The sequence below is a fragment of the Eubalaena glacialis genome, chromosome 8, assembly GCF_028564815.1.
Source record: "Eubalaena glacialis isolate mEubGla1 chromosome 8, mEubGla1.1.hap2.+ XY, whole genome shotgun sequence".
NCBI lineage: Eukaryota > Metazoa > Chordata > Mammalia > Artiodactyla > Balaenidae > Eubalaena > Eubalaena glacialis.
In genome coordinates, this window is record NC_083723.1 from 24,594,858 (window position 1) to 24,613,041 (window position 18,184).

General features: G+C 35.5%; 1 protein-coding gene and 1 pseudogene across 1 annotated transcript in view; both read left to right on the top strand.

The window, feature by feature from the left end:
* The first annotated feature begins 324 nt into the window (after positions 1-324).
* The window catches only part of LOC133096168 (platelet glycoprotein 4-like), a 33,106-nt gene continuing 15,246 nt past the window's right edge, over positions 325-18,184 (top strand). Inside the window, exons 1-4 of the mRNA XM_061197650.1 lie at positions 325-444; positions 8,514-8,674; positions 16,985-17,132; positions 17,581-17,760. Of these exons, the coding sequence (XP_061053633.1) occupies positions 325-444; positions 8,514-8,674; positions 16,985-17,132; positions 17,581-17,760 (609 nt within the window). The remainder of the gene's footprint in view (positions 445-8,513; positions 8,675-16,984; positions 17,133-17,580; positions 17,761-18,184) is intronic.
* LOC133097017 (cdc42 effector protein 3-like) lies at positions 10,546-11,490 on the top strand (annotated as a pseudogene).

An 18,184-nucleotide genomic window follows, 5' to 3' on the forward strand; every position in this document is an offset into this window, starting at 1 on the left:
AAGAAAATTTTAAAGAGGAGAATTTAAAAGAAATGCTCTATGTGACAATATTTATTACTTCTACCACTGGTAGGTAGTTCAAATGAAGAAAGGACAAAACCTAGAAAGTTTTGTATAAAAAAAAAAAGCATCTGTTTATTTATAACTGGAAAATGATCTGTTTCAGTTGCATGTTTACTTTGATTTTTTGTACTGGTATTTAAGTTTCTGCTTTATGATCTCCTTCCAATGATAGAACCAGACCTCTTGGAAACCACGTTCATCAGACCTGGGAGTTTGAAAGAAGCAGGTGCTGAACCTTAGTTTTTTCCCTGAACAAGAAAAATGGGCGGCGATCGAAACTGCGGGCTCATAGCCGGTGCTGTCATTGGTGCACTCATGGCTGTATTTGGAGGTATTCTAATGCCAGTTGGAGACATGCTTATTGAGAACACAGTTAAAAAGGTACAAGTATTATCAAGAATATTTCTTGTCATCCTGATTCATTCTGTCTTCCATCCCGTTTTGGCTTAGCGTGCCTGTTTTATATTTCATTGTAACTGGCAATTTTGTGTCTTTGACACAAAGGTGATAATGAACAATTGAAACTCTACATGATAGAGAAATGGTCAAAGCATGATTTATATTCTATATGAATGTACTGCCATCTTAAGTCTAAATATCCAAATTTTGATAAAAAACTATACTAGGTATGCAGATTAATAGAAATAATTGCTTTTAATTATGTCCAAAGAGTATGTTGACATACTTTTTTTTGTATACATATATACCATTTTTTATTGAAATATTCTTTAAATTCTGTAGTACTTTACAAATTTCAAAAGTTTCACACACATGATTTCATATAATCCCATAATAACCATTTTTCCCCCACCCCTATATTGCCCCTTCTTCCTCCTCTCTCCTCACTGGTAACCACTAGTTTGTTCTCTATATCTGCGAGTCTGCTTTTTTTTTTGTTTTATTCACTAGTTTGTTGTATTTTTTAGATTCCATTGTAAGTTATATCATACAGTATTTTCTTTGTCTGATTAATTTCATTTAGCATAATACTCTCCACGTCCATCCATGTTGCTTCAAATGGCAAAATTTCATTCTTTTTCTATGGCTGAGTCGTATTCCATTGTGTATATATACCATCTCTTCTTTATCCATTCATCTGTTGATGGACGTTTAGGTTGCTTCCATACCTTGTAGATTGTAAATAATGCAGCTATGATCATTAGGGGTGCATGTATCTTTTCAAATTAGTGTTTTTGTTTTTTTGGACATATACCCAGGAGTGAAACTCCTGGGTCATATGGTAGTTCTATTTTTAGCTTTTTGAGGAAGCTCCATACTGTTCTCCACAGTGGCTGCACCAATTTACATTCTCACCAACAGTGTACGAGGGTTCCCTTTTCTCTACATCCTCGCCAACATTTGTTATTTGTGTTCTTTTAGATAATAGCCATTCTGACAGGTGTGAGGTGATACCTCATTGTGGTTTTGATCTGCATTTTCCTGATGATTAGCAATGTTGAGCATATTCTCATGTGGCTGTTCGCCACCTGCATTTCCTCTTTGAAAAAATGTCTGTTCAGTTCTTCTGCCCATTTTAAAAGTTGTTTTTTTGTGTGTATATGTGTGTTGAGTTGTATGAGATGTCTATATGTTGTTGATATTAACCCCTTATTGGTAGTCATATCATTTACAAATAGTTTCTCCCATTCAGTAGCTTGTCTCTTTTGTGTATGGTTTCCTTTACTGTGGAAAAGATCTTAGGTTTAACTAGGTCCCATTTATTTATTTTTGCTTTTATTTCCTTTGCCTTTGGAGACAGATCCAAAAAATATTGCTGCAATTTATGTCAAAGAGTGTTCTACCTATGTTTTCCTCTAGGAGTTTTATGACATACAGTTTTACATTTAAGACTTTAATCCATTTTGAGTTTATTTTTGCATATGGTGTGAGGGAGTGTTCTAATTTCACTGATTTACATGAGGCTGTCTGGCTTTCCCAACATGACTTGCTGAAGAGACAGTCTTTTCTCCATTGTATATTCTTGCCTCATTTGTTGATGATTAAATGACCAGAGGGTGTAGTTATTTCTGGGCTCTCTATTCTGTTCAATTGACCTATGTGTCTATTTTTGTGCCAGTATATTACTGTCGCTTTGTTTTATAGTCTAAACTCAGGGAGCTTGAGTTACTGAATTACTCAATTCACTGATGGGCTCTTATACTTTTCTTGTCGTGTAGTGAAGAATTTCTACATATAATACCACGTCATCTGCAAACAGTGACAGTTTTACTTTTCCTTTCCAATTTGGATTCCTTTTATTTCTTTTTCTTCTCTGATTGGTGTGGCTAGGACTTCCAAAACTATGTTGAATAAAAGTGGCATGAGTGTGCATTATCTTATTCCTGATCTTTAGAGAAAATGCTTTCAACTTTTCACCATTGAGTATGATGTTAGCTGTGGTGTGTCATGTATGGCCTTTATTATGTTGAGGTATGTTCTCTCTGTGCCCATTTTCTAGAGAGTTTTTCTCATAAATGGATGTATAATTTTAACAAAAACTTTTTCTGCATCTATTGAGATGATCATATGGTTTTTATTCTTCAATTTGTTAATGTGGTATATCACACTGATTGACTTGCAGATGTTGAAAAATACTTCCATCCCTGGAATAAATCTCACTTGATCATAATGTATGAACCTTTTAATGTATTGTTGGATTTGGTTTGCTAATATTTTCTTGAGGATTTTTGAATCCATGTTCATCAGAGATATTGGCCTTTAGTTTTCTTTGTAATATTTTTGTCTGCTTCTGGTATCAGGGTGATGCTGGCCTCATAGAATGAGTTTGGAAATACTCCTTCCTCTGAAATTTTTTGGAATAGTTTGAGAAGGATAGGTGTCAATTATTCTCTAAATGTTTAGTAGAATTCACCTGTAAAGCCATCTGGTCCTGGACTTCTCTTGTTGGGAGTTTTAAAATTACTGATTCAATTTCATTACTGGTAATTGGTCTGTTCATATTTTCTATTTCTTCCTGGTTCAGTCTTGGAAGAATGTACCTTTCTAAGAATTTATCCATTTCTTGGTCTAGGTTGTCCATTTTATTGGCACACAGTTGTTCACAGCAGTCTCTTATGATTTTTTGCATTTCTGTGGTGTTGGATGTAACTTCTTTTTCATTTCTGATTTTATTGATTTGGGCCATTTCTCTTTTTCTTCTGATGAGTCTGGCTAAAGGTTTATCAATTTTATTTATCTTTTCCAAGAACTAGTATATAGTTTTGTTGATGTTTATCTTTTTTTTTTTGTATCTATTTTATTTATTTCTGCTCTTATCTTTATGATCTCTTTCCTTCTACTAACTTTAGATTTCTTTTTGTTCTTCTTTCTCTAGTTCCTTTAGGTGTGAGGTTAGGTTGTTTAACTGAGATTTTTCTTGTTTCCTGAGGTAAACTTGTATAGCTATAAATTTCCCTGTTAGAACTACTTTTGCTGCATCCCATAGGTTTTGGATCATCATGTTTTCATTTTCATTTGTCTCTAGGTAATTTTTGATTTCCTCTTTGATTTATTCAGAGATCCATTGGTTGTTTAGAAGTACATTATATAGCCTCCACGTGTTTTTCTTTTTCCAACTTTTTTTTCGTGTCGTTTAAGACTCCCTTTTAATAAGATTATTGCACAGTCTGCACATAATAAAAGGCACTCTGGTCTAGTGTGGTGGAGTACATAGAACTGATGGGTGATGGGATACAATGAAATAAAAGGACTAAATAGGGAGAGGAATGAAAGTTGCAAACTGTAAGATAACCAGTTGAGTTATTGAAGGAGATGTATTCCTTAGAAGAATAAAAGACAGAGGTTTTAGAAGTGATTTGATATGAACATCAGTATGTATTTCAAAGGTTAGCGCTCAGAGAGATTTGATCATTACTATAGAGATTACAGATAAAACTAAGCAATAGGTTCACTTTCTAGAGCGTCTGAATGTAGAGACAAAAGACAGAGAAACTGGCCAACAGTAGGAGTCACATCTCTGAATTATGTGTAAACCCAGTGAGGCAAGTGTCTTACCCCTACCTCAAGAGCACAATGCTGTTATTTTACAAATGTATACAAGTTTTAGTACTGGTCAGTTTTTGTTTACCATTGAAATCATTGTAGATTACTTGCTTCATTTAATGGACTAATACCAAATTGGGAAAGTTATTACCTGCATACAAACACCATTTAAAAAAAAAAAGAAGAATTAAAGTGCTTAATTTTAACAGATCAGAAAATCATCTCATGATGTTATCTAATTTTTAAAGTATAGATTTGGGACTCTACGATACCTTTCAATTCTAAAAGATGGCACCCAGACTCCAGCATTTGAAATGGCCTAAAATAGTCCATACAGTTTACTTCATATATATATATGTATTCATATTTCTTTACTGTTTATTTCCAAGGGATGTTTTTCAAGGACTTCATGGTTTCTATGCATTATAGCTGAAAACTATTTTTTTTTTTACCAGTATTTTCGACTATGATTCCTAGTAGATTTGTCTGGGCCAGCAGGTTTATGCAATCTTGCTAGACAGACTAAAAGTCAATGGCATGAGCTGCCATGTATGTGGAAAGTAGAAACTACCAAAAGACTTCAGAAAAAGGACAAAGTTTTGCCACTATTTACAAAGGATAATTTGTCACCTTGACATTGTTCATATCACTTGATAAATGCTTAGTGAATACTGTATAACATAGGTAATTTGAAAAAAATTTTAATTTAATTTCCCTATGATATTAACTGCAGAACACCAAGAAGCAAATTAAAGATTTCTTTCTCTCAGCCTGTACACACATGCATGTGCATAATGCATACACATATTAGAAAATTTTTTGGATGTGGAAACTGCTTGCAATTGGTCCCAAATAGAACAGATTTTGGTAGTGAGTGGAGAAGATGAAAACTATTTTCAGTATGTTTCTGCTTTTTAAGGAAGTTTTGATTTCACTGGATGGAGAATAAATATATAAATAATTAAGTAGCAGAAAAGGAAGTGTTACAGGATTTTACATGTTATTGCCACATAACTGGTTTAGACAGTAATGCTAAGAGCAAAGTAGTTAAAGCAAGATGGGAAGCAAGTGAGATGAGAGTTCTCCTTCTAAGGGGTGGATAGGATTTGTATAACAGTAGCCAAAGTTTACTGAATGCTTGCTATGTGCTAACACTGTTCTAAATGCTCACATTTAATAAATCTTATAACAACCCATGAGGATAAATATTTAATTACACCATGTTCTACTTACTTTGACTTTGAAAAATACTAATTTTGTATAGTTCAACTTAATATTATTATTACCCCATTTTACAGATAAGGAAACAAAAAAGGTACAAAAAATTAAATAACCTGCCCAAGTTTAAATGGTTAGCACGTGACCAAACTGGGGATCAAACTCATAGCATCTTGTTTCATAGTTAATCACTTCACTCTAGGCTTTGAGTAAAGAAGCCAATGGACTTGGTCAGGCTGCAAGTAGGGTAAGGAAATCAACTCAAAGATTAAAATATGCTATACATGATTCTGTCTCCTGGTACACTGTAAGAGCCTTGAGAAATGGGACAATATATTTTTGACATATGTGCTCTACATACTTCATGCATAGGAAGATATCAAGGACATTTTAATAGTTACACTAAAGTTGCCAGTCATGTGGATGAGTACTGTTTTCCTGTAACAGCAATAATCAAATGACCATGTGACTAGATAAAAGATATTACTCTTCCAAACATCTGCTTTCAAATTAGCAAATGTAGCAAAATAGAAGTTTCAAGGTAAACAAAATGTAGCAAATGTAGAAGTTTCAAGGTAAATGTCTTTCAACTTAGCTGGAGACCAAGCCATGTGAGAGTCATCAAGCTGGAATCCAGTCATTACTAGGGCTGAATCAGCCAAGTGCGAGGATCTTAAATTATATTACTTTTTCTATACACATAATTAATACCTTTGTACTTCATATTTAGCAAAAGATTTACAAAATAGACTAGATAGTCCAAAGTCGATTTAAAATCAAGGCCTCTTAAATTCACAAAGGACATAAAAACTTTTGCTCCTTTTAAAATTAGAGGAACTGATGATAAAATAATCTTAGTAGTCAAGGAGGTCTATACAATTTTCTAGTACATATAGTAGTGTTAGGATCAGAAGAAATGCATTCCTATTCTGACTGTTTCAATATTTTTTTCTTTGTGAACAAATCGTGGTGTTATGCAAACCACACAAGATTGTAGTAAAAGACCTGATTCTCCATTATCTACTACTAAATTGTCATACAATATTGAATCGGACATCTGTTTTCTGTAGGACCCACTTCTACCTCTAAAAAATGGATGGAATTAGATGACCCTAACTCTAATAGCTGGTAATTCAATGCATTCATTTCAACTCTTTGCATTTCAACTTTCCCAGTTGAAAAAATATCTCCAGATGAACAAATAAGGCAAAGTGATTCATGGCCTTTAGAAGAAAGACATGATACGCTTACAATGCCTTTTGATATTAAATGCATAACCATTAGAATGAGGAAGTTTTCTGTCCTGCCAAGTACATTCTGTCACAGTCACTTTTCAATTCTTTATGTACTTATAGAGTTCCTTTCATTAAGAACTGAAATAAAATATGTGCCTTGAGAGGTGCATGGTAAACAACTGATATTATATTAGTCCTTAAGATTCTTATATCAATAGTGTGAGAGTAATAATGTGTAGGTTCGTGTGTTTTCTTGAAATGGGTAAATTAACACAGATTTCAACTTTAGTATAGATTTCAGCTTCAACACCCTCATAAACACCTTTACATTTAGAGGAACAGCCATAATACTTTATCTATGTGCAACATTATCTTAATTTTCAGCTTACTATGGAAATAAGATATTTAGGAGCAATAAAGCATTTTTTAAGGATAATTGGTTGTAAAAAAGTAAGATCTAACATCACTTTAGCAGCTCCAATGTACCCAGTGTAAAAGGATTGCAACAGCACAGGATTTTGTAAAGGCATTTTAGCTGATGCCCTGTTCTTCTCTAAGGAATTCCCTTATTCTCAGCATTAAGTAATAAGTAAAGTTTCCTGAAGATATGAAACTTAATTTGACTTCTACCAACTAAGTGCAGAGGTGACAGGAACAAAAAATAGTAAAAACACGGTGTAAAAGAGGACCAGCCTAAGGGTCAGAGACTAGGATCCTCGTCATGATTCTACTTCTAGGTATTTGCCTCGGTTACCCTTGGGTCAGACACCTGGTTTCTCAGAGCCTCAGCACGCTCTCCTAGAAAATGTGCTAATGTTCAATGTCCTTTCCTGATCCATCATTCTATGAATGGATGCTTGCAGGTGAAGGAAACAAACAGGTCAGACTGTCCCTGTATTCATGGGTCTTGTTAGGCTCATTTTGTATGAAATACTTTTCTCCCTCTTCCTCTAGCACTAAGGTAAGTTGGAACTTTACACCTGGACATCCCTCCCAAGGTACTTACTTGGAAACACTGCCTGCTACAAAGTCACCTTTGTCTGCGTTAGCTACTAGAGCTTCATAGGCTTCCTGCTCAGAGGGAGAAAGACTTGGAAGGAAACCACGAGCCCAACTATAATTCCCTTGTTTTACAGATACTGAAATTGACCCAAGGGATCTGGTGACTTTCTACTCAGTCCCAGCTCCTAAAGCACAGGAGCCAATTTCTAATGTAGGACTTTCTGATTCTGCCATTGGTATTTTTTCTATGTATCTATCTTTACTACAAGGAGCATCAAAGATTTTTAATGGATTTCACACAAGAATAATAGGACATGTCCTTTTTTCACCCTTTTATCTAAAATGTAGTAACCTAATAGTAACGAATCAGACTGTTGTAATTTTTGGAAACACGTACTAATAGATTTCTGCAAATGTACTGAGAGTTAGGAAAGCCTCATTGAGCAGGGTTTTGAAGGGGAGAAGCCAAATTTGTGTTTTTCTTAGTTTGACAAATGTTAAGTGATCATCCTCCCTGGAAGTGTCCAAGATTTGAAGAAAACGAAAAAGCTTCCAATACCACTACATTTTTCTCTCAGTTTTTCTGTTTTGCCTCCTCAGTCTAACTCACTGAAGGCAGAGGAGAGGTTAATGTTTGGCCTGATAAGAATTTTTTGGAAAAAGTTTAATAAAATTTGCTTAATAAATTGTGTTACGAACTGTCGCAATATTGCCATAGGGTCACTCTAAAGCTTGCCAATGGCTGGCCTTACAATCGACAGACATGTCTACAATATTACACACTGATTCTCTTTGTAAAAGGTTAACTAAAAGAGATTGCTATCATAACGTGTTGAAAACATTTCTGTTGCAAGCGTGTGGCAGGCTGCAGAGGTTCTCATGAGCAACATACTTGAGCTTATTCCTTTCGCTGACTAACTAAAGGTTTTCAACTCCCACAGGTGCCCATATTGACTACAAGTAAATAACCCAAACTTGTTTTCTTTTTTATAGGAAGCTGTCCTTGAAGAAGGTACAATTGCTTTTAAAAGTTGGGTTAAAACAGGCGCAGAGGTTTACAGACAGGTTTGGATCTTTGATGTGCAGAATCCAGAGGAGGTGGCAGTTAACAGCAGCAAAATTAAAGTTAAGCAAAGAGGTCCTTACACGTACAGGTGAGCGAGTCCCCATAAAAAGTGGCATTCTTTCCTTGACCATATGTATTTCTGAAAAAGCTTCCACTTGACAACTGCCATTGTATTGAAATGTACTTATTATTTTCTTGCCATTAGCATACATTGAAATATTCTGTTTCTGCCTATATAAAACCCTAATCTAAGGATTTAATGATGATAAGAAATATATATTTTATTATGAATTTATCAGCATCAATTAACTGCCCTACATTTAGGAAATTACAGGAGTTTTACACTTGTGGCATGTATTCTCAACAAGTCTAAAATATGCATGCTAAATAGAAAAAAATCTATCACAATTTTAAAACCAGAGCACTTTGAAATCCTAAAGTTGAAAGTGTAGGTTATACGAGTGGTTTTCCAAGGGTGGCTCCCGAACCAACAACATCAGCATCTCCTGGGAACTAAGTAGAAATGCAAATTCTCAGGCCCCACCTTAGACCAAATGAATCAGAGACTCTTAGTTTAGACCCCAGTAATGAGTTTTACAAGTACCCTGGGGGATTGCAATACACACTCAAATTTGAGAACAACATTAAACTGATTTTACGTAATTACAATACTGCTAAGGATTTCTATTCAAACTATTTTCCAGGTCTTAAGGGTGTTTTTATTCATCCAGTAGTTTCATTCTTATATTTTCTCCAGTACTGAGACTGAATAAGCTATACCTTTATCTACATTCCTTACTAGTTTAACACACTTTTGAATAGAATCTTAGACATTAGCACTAGGGGGAAATAATTAGCCAGAACCTTTCATTTTGTAAATTTTGAAAACTCATTCCAGGGGATATGAAGTGATTTACCAAGTTCACACATACCTAGGGACTGGTAACTCTTAGATTTTTGTGTCCATTTTCTCCTATCTAAGTTATAGACTATGTGTCTTTTCTAACTATTAAAGTAAGAAAAAGAGAGACTGAGGTGCTAAAGACACTAAACTTTACCAAGGATTAGAAATACATTTATGGTGCCCATATGGGAACAGAGTTAAGTCCTGCTGTATGATTTGTTATAAAAATGTGTGATTTTCTCTCAAGAATAATTACAACTAGTTATATGTCATGATCAAGTATTATCACAAAATTTCATATTTGTAATGATTTCTTCTAATTCATAGTTTTACTTTCTTATCTGTTTCAGATGGTCTATAATTATATAATTTCTTTCCTCTCCATTCATTAATATATTTCTAGATTGACAACTCACACTCAGATATAATGAAATAACAGTAGTTGGGAGGGTGATGCCTGCTGCCGCACCACATGAGCATGCCTGTGAGCGGCACGCATGCCGGGCGCCTTGGTGCCTATTCTGTCCTAGTAATTATCCCCACGTTACCTGTCTCCAGGCCCATCTGTGACTATTCACAACCTGTCAAAGACGGCTTGGTTTTCACTGTTACAAAAACAAAAAAAACCCTCACCTTGGAAAATATTTTTATTTTTTCATAGTCTATAGTTCTTATGTTATTATCAAAAGCCTATGTGAGTATTATCTTGGTCCAAAAAAAAGTTGTCACTACGATGTGTACCTATGAAAATCTAGAATTCCCACATGACCTAATAAGAATCTAAGCACGGTTGTTTAAATATTCCTATCCTGGCCTGAGAGGGCAGGGAGCGCAGCTGCGGGGGCCAAGCAGCGGGGGGCGAGCCCGGAGACCCCGGCCCTGGGAGCCTTCACACAGCCTCTGCGCAGATACTGCTGTGAGCAGGCGCTGGCTGACCGGGCTGGATCTGCGAGTGATGGGCAGGGGCTGAGTGCGCCCTCGGGAGGTGTGGGTCCCGCACATCCACCTGTGTGGATCCCGCAGCAGCTGGGATCCTTGGCACCGCTGGTTTCTCCATGCTGTGCCAGGGATTGGAGGATGTAGCCGGCTCTCCAGAAAGCCCCAGTCGGCTGTAAGTCCAAGAAGGTCTCCTACACCTCCGTCTCCTTTCAGAGCCACTTCTGAGGCTGCTTGAGAAAAATGATGTGACAGTTCCTATCAAAAAGGGTATTGGGGAAAAATAACATCCGGAAAGAAGGTGGCCGTTTTTGTGAAATCGACATTCTCCAACTCCAGAAGGGCAGCCAAGACCCTAATTTACCCAAAAGGTGCCAATAATAAGAAAGGAAAGAAATTTAAACCGAGGGGCATCTTGTCTCCTGATATGATCAGTCCTCCCCTTGGAGACTTCTACCACACCATTCACATGGTCAAGGATGGCCAGCACGATGTCTTTGGAGACATTTCCTTTCTTCAGGGGAACTCTGATCTTCTACCTGGAAACCAGGAGAAAGCACGCATGGGCCAGTTCCCTGGGTGTATGGAGTTCTTCAGGGTCAGCAGCACCACTGACTCCATGTTCACAGAAACGCTCACCCTGGTGCTCAAAAACACCATCTCCCTCCCGATGATTGGAGGGTCCCAAGCACTCATGTTGCCCTTATTGTCAACGGTGACATTCAATTCCAAACAGGAGTCCTTTGGTCCGGGAAAGCTGCCCTGGCTTAGCTGTGAGCGGGTCATGGAGGAGAACAGTATGGTCTATCAGGGGGGCGTTTCATGGGGGCTCTGGTGGGTCCGCATCCCAATCCCGCCACTCCTCCAGCCTCTCCAAACTGTACCCCTACTGGGCAGCCAAGAATATGTTTGACCATCCCGCCTGGTGTGAGCTCGTCAAGGAAAAGACTAAAAATCAGAGGAGTCCGTCTCTGATCTCACTGGGTTCCCTCCTCTTCCTGCAGCTCGATCTTGGGCCTTCATTTCTGGATGCAGCGCTGAAGGTCATGGATAAAAATAAGTAGCAGTACACCTCTGGCTCTTTTCCTTTGGGGTAAAAGGTTTCAAAAACACAAAACAAAACTAACCACAGTCAAAGAGAAAGATTCACTGACTATATTTGCCATTACATGATGGGTTTTCTAGAATAACATTCCAACGAAATATTTTTTACCTGTTACGCCCTGTTTGCAAAAACAGTTAAAAAAGAAAAAACAAAAAACAACTGTCCTGACAAAGAGGGGAAGAGAGTCAGAACCCATTTTTGGCGGGCATTGCTGATGTACAGCTCACATTTTTTTGTTTCCAGACAGGTCAGAAATCTGGCTTGGGCAGAATTGGCACTATCTAGCTATGAAGGGCTGTGCCAGTCACATTAAGGACCTTTACAGTACTTCGGCATTTTCTGAGCAAGAGGAAGTCAAAATCTGTTTAACACCTAAGCCTTTTTTCTATATTATACAGAATTATATTATATTATATTATATTATATTATATTATATTATATTATATATATATATAATTAGTATAATTATATTATATTATATTTCTATTTTTCTATATTATATTGTTTGAGTTCACCATAGCAAATTCTCCATTGTTAAAACTTTTCTCTGTGTTCACATTTGAACTTGATGGGTTTTGGATATTTGCTTGTAGCTCTTATATATCCCTGTATATTATATCTATATCCTGAAATTTTGACTGTCAGCAACATGTTGGTAAGACACAAGCAAAGTATCACTGTAAGTTATTTTAAAGTTAAAATATATTTTTATGTGCCTTTGGCTTTTTATTGAAGAGTCTACATTTTAGAGATACTACATCAAATGTGGTCATTTGACTCTTTCCATTGGCGTTCCATTGTAAGCTGTGTATGTTTGGAAATGTGTCTTCATACTTAGCTTTATTTTTTTTTTCTTCAGCTGTTATCACACTTTTCACAGCAGCCATAAATGGATTGTAAAGTGTAAAGGCACAGGTTACTCACAATGCTTCTGCGGAGACTGTGGGCTACACCACATATTATTTGGAAATATGGATATTTTAGGACAGTACATGCTTGCATTACATAGGTACTTTATACAACACAATAGAGTAAATGTTAAATTAATCAGTCAATAAATAAATATCATACTCTGAGAGAACTCAGTATGTGTGAGAAAAGAGAATATTTGTTAGAATTTGAGAACTGATCAAGTTTTTTGTTTAATTTTTTATTTGTTTGGAAGGGGTTATGTTTTTACTTTTAAAGATATTAATTGGAGTATTGGAAAACATAAACATAATATTGAATCCTGTGCTAGTCCTGCTCTGATAGGTGACACTTAATATAAATTTTATTCTTAGAGGCTTTAACCTATCTCTCTAAGGGATGAAAGGGGGTGGGTTAGATATAACTGATTTACTTGGAGAAGCAATATGGGGAGGATTGGAGAAGAGAAGTTAGATTTGCAGCTAAAGTATGTAAACAATAAACTCCTATTTATATAACAATGTTAAAGGAATTTATGATCAACTGTGAGTCAGCTTTTCTCATGACATCAACAAAACAGAGTCCTTAGTGTCTGTTTGGATGCCTTAAATGATGGGAAAATGACTGGTCACCTTTCAGAAAAAGTTAATAATTTGAGAGTCTTCCATGTGTTGAGGTGAACCTGCCTCCCCATCAATTACACCCTGAACTCAGTTGAAATTGGAAGTGGAGGAGGATGTCCTTCCTTAAACAGAATGGCTGCTAACGTGAGCTTGATGAAACTTTGACAAGGTGTGACATGGGTCAAAGCATGAAATTACCTGGATAGAGATCTTAATTATTATATTCCAACCTACACCATCTCTATGAAGACCCAGTAACTCCTTCTGAATATTCTCAGATCCAACATAAGTCTTTTTTTTTTTATTTAATTACTTTGCTTTGGCAGGAGTACATAGAAAGCAAAACCTGAGGCAGATTCCTCCCTTTGACCTTACTAATACAAATTTTACAATTTGTATGGAAACACTAAAGATCTTGAATAACCAAAGCAATCTTGAGAAAGAAAAATGGAGCTGGAGGAATCAGGCTCCCTGACTTCAGACTATACTACAAAGCTACAGTAATCAAAACTGTATGGTACTGGCACCAAAACAGAAATACAGATCAACGGAACAGGATAGAAAGTCCAGAGATAAACCCACTCACCTATGGTCACCTAATCTATGACAAAGGAGGCAAGAATATACAATGGAGAAAAGACAGTCTCTTCCATAAGTGGTGTTGGGAAAACTGGACAGCTACATGTAAACAAATGAAATTAGAACACTCCCTAACACCATACAAAAAAATAAACTCAAAATGGATTAAAGACCTAAATGTAAAGCCAGAAACTATAAAACTCTTAGAGGAAAACATAGGCAGAACACTCTTTGACATAAATTGCAGCAACATCTTTTTTGATCCACCTCCTAGAATAGTGAAAATAAAAACAAAAATAAACAAATGGGACCTAATTGAACTTAAAAACTTTTGCACAACAAAGGAAACCATAAACAAAATGAAAAGACAACCTTCAGAATGGGAAAATATTTGCAAATGAAGCAACCAACAAGGGATTAATCTCCAAAATATACAAACAGCTCATGCAGCTCAATTAAAAAAAAAAAAAACAGAACAACAACCCAATCAAAAAGTGGGCAGAAGATCTAAATAGACATTTCTCCAAAGAAGACATACAGATGGCTAAAAGATACATGAAAAGACACTCAACATCACTAATAATTAGAGAAATGCAAATCAAAACTACAATGAGGTATCGCCTCACACCTGTCAGATTGGCCACCATCAAAAAATCTACAAACAATAAATGTTAGAGAGGGTGTGGAGAAAAGGGAACCCTCCTACACTGTTGGTGGGAATGTAAATTGGTGCAGCCACTATGGAGAACAGTATGGAGGTTCCTTAAAAAACTAAAAATAGAGCTACCATATGATCCAGCAATCCCACTCCTGGGCATATATCTGTAGAAAACCATAATTCAAAAAGATACATGCACCCCAGTGTTCACTGCAGCACTATTTACAATAGCTTGGACATGGAAGCAACCTAAATGTCCATCAACAGAAGAATGGATAAAGAAGATATGGTACAGATATACAATTGAATATTACTCACCCATAAAAAAGAATGAAATAATGCCATTTGCAGAAACATGGATGGACCTAGAGATTGTCATACTGAGTGAAGTAAGTCAGACAGAGAAAGACAAATATCATATGATATCACTTATATGTGGAATCTGTAAAAAGGGTACAATGAACTTATCTACAAAACAGAAATAGAGTCACAGAAGTAGAAAACAAACTTATGGTTACCAGGGGGTAAGGGGGGGGGGGGAAGGGATAAATTGGGAAATTGGGATTGACATATACACGCTACTATATATAAAACAGATAACTAATAAGGACCTACTGTATAGCACAGGGAACTCTACCCAATACTCTGTAATGGCCTATACGGAAAAAGAATATAAAAAAGATTGGATATATGTATATGTATAACTAATTCACTTTGCTGTACACCTGCAACTAACACAACATTGTAAATCAACTATGCCCCAATAAAAATTTAAAAAAAAAAAAAAACTTTCCAAAACCTGTATATATTCTTCTTTTTTTTTCTTTTGGCTGCACCCTGCACAGCATGCAGGATCTTAGTTCTGCAACCACGGATAGAACCCATGCTCCCGGCAGTGGAAGCGTGGGGTCCTAACCACTGGACCACCAGGAAATTCCTTATACTCTAATTTTTAAACCAAAAATTCAGTGATTATGTTCTCTTTTTAAAAGTACATTCTAAACACAGGCCTCAGTTTAAAGGATTTTTTTCCTCTTAGTGAGTGCCATCTACTGGTATAGTATTGTAAGTACAACTAAGTAAACTAGAATTGGGTCACAATTATTTTGCTGTTATCTCAATTATTATATACACATAAATGTTCCTAAAAATTATAGTATTTTAATTTTAAATGTTAATAGTAGTAATATGGGTTTAAAATACAATTATCTAAGAGAAAATAGTAATTGACTATTAATAGACTGTCCTGGCTGCTGTTTCAGATTTTTATATTCTTTGTATGTCTACAGTACTCAGAGAAAAGTAAATAATAAAGCTTTGAAGAAATCATATTAAAAGTAAAACATATTTCTATCTTTTTTGAATTCTCTTTTGAGATATTAATGTGAGATATTAATTAATTTATTCATTCAAAATTTTTTGTTGAGAACTTACCAAGTACCAGGCACTGTGTCTGGGAATAAAAAAACACTCATATACTTACCCTACAGGTATTGTACCTGATTGAAATGTGTGGCTTTTTTGGTTTGTTATGTTTTATACATTTCAGTCCCATGTTTTTTTCAGTCTTTATCTTAGTTAGATAATAATAGATAACTACTGTAGCCTCAAATAATAGACATTCAAATATATGATAATGCAATATCTACCTTATATCATCTCAGTAAATATCTTGTACTTGCAAAAGATTTATTTTTCCATAATATAACCCTTCACCACATTCCTAAAAAGTAGTTGGTACTTTGCCTAGAGATTTTAGAGCCAGGAGCTTAGAGCTAATAAGTATACAATATATGAGGCAGAGATGGAGGGGAATTGATCTCTTAAGTGGAAATTATATTCCATTAGTTATCTTTCTCATTAAAATACTGGAAATTAGGAAAAAACAATGCTGGAAAGGCTGTGCACTTTGAACAGGCTTTCTAATATAAGAAAACGTGCTTTTACTGTTCCCTTCCTTCAACCTCTCTGCTGTCTCCTCCTGAGCCTCAGGATAAAAAGCTAAATATCTGAGTACAGGACACAACCCTTTTGTGCTTGAGATCTTGTTTATTTTAGTGGCTTTATCTCCACCACTCTCCTTACTCTAACTCTGTAAACCAACCATAGTAAAATGATTGCAGATATATATATGTTAGCATACGGTATTTGTTTTTCTTTCTGACTTATAAAGCGGAAACTAAGACACTATTGTAAAGCAATTATACTCCGATACAGATGTTAAAAAAAAAATGTTTGCATATCTAAAATTACACCATGTTCTTACTCCTTAATCTTCTACATTCTATTTTCTACCCTACTTTACCAAACTAAACTTCTCCTTGTCATTCAGACCACTTATGTGGAATTGTATCTTGTCCATTATCCCCACCATAACCATCCCAAGCCTGGGTTTGTACCTGTTCTCTGTTTTCCCACAGACTCTGTGCAAACTCCTATAATAACACGTATTCCTTCTCCCCTGCTCTGCACCTCTAAGACACCTCCCCACCCACCCCACCCCGCCTTCTCTGATTTGCTAGAAACTCAGCATTTGCTTATATATCATTTTAACCTGCTTGTTTAGCCTAATTTCTGACATAGTCTATGCACTCAAAAATTATTTGTTGCATGAATGAACGGCATTTGAGACTTAATGTTCACTTGAAACAATTATTTTGAATTTTACTTACTTTCGTTTTCAGAGTTCGTTATCTAGCCAAGGAAAATATAACCCAGGACTCTGAGACCCACACAGTCTCTTTTCTACAGCCCAATGGTGCCATCTTTGAACCCTCACTATCAGTTGGAACCGAGAGTGACACTTTCACTGTTCTCAATCTGGCTGTAGCAGTGAGTAGACAAACAGCGAAATTACTGGTTTTGAAATACTCTAGTATCCTCTGTAGTTAATCTCATGATTAGAACTATCATTAGATATTATTTGTTTTGTCATTTTTACGAAAATGTGTTCTTATGGCATTATTTTGAGTTATGGCCCTTTGGGAAGATGACAAAATCATGTAATAATCAACTGAATTAGAAGACCACTTAAAGTGTATCATTTTAAAAAAGTAGGATTTAACTTTGAAATCTTCTTCCTGTAGCTCACACCGAGACAGAGAAAAGTAATCATTCAGAGATGAAGAAACATTACACTTTTAGTCCTGGAAAGATTTTGCAGTAATTTTAAAGAGACAGTTGAAAGTTGTTTTATTAAACTTAATTGTACTATTTATCCTTTTCTTCTTAAAAATCTAATACGGCTATTGGTGTCTGAAACAGTGATTTTTTTTTATAGGCTATGCCCCATCTCTATCCAAGCGCATTTGTTCAAACAATAGTCAATATCTTTATCAAAAAATCAAACTCTTCTATGTTTCAAAAGAGAACTTTGAAAGAACTATTATGGGGTTATAAGGATCCATTCTTGAGCTTGATTCCATACCCTATTCCTACTACAGTTGGTGTGTTTTACCCTGTGAGTACCAAATATGAATGTCAATATTGTTTAACTTTAATTGGATAAATATAATGACATTGGTAATTCATAATTTTATCATTTAGTGTGTTAACCCTATTTCTGATCTGGGAATACATAGTCTAAGTTTTTTAAGTCTCCATCTCACATGGATTTAGCTTTCCTGGTTGGGAAAATTTACTTATCTGCATTTAACAATTAAAATTTTTTTAACAATTTAATTTAAAATTAAGAAACTGACATTTAATCAAGTTTCCACTCTTTGATAAATATACAACTGTCTAAAATTAGATTGTAAGTTGCAGCGTAAGGCTTTGAGCACTGTTTTTGGTTTTGATTTCCTGTCTAAAAAAATCAAGTTTAATGCCACATTTTTATTTATTTATGTTAAATATATTCATCATGTCATTCTTCCTTTTCTAGA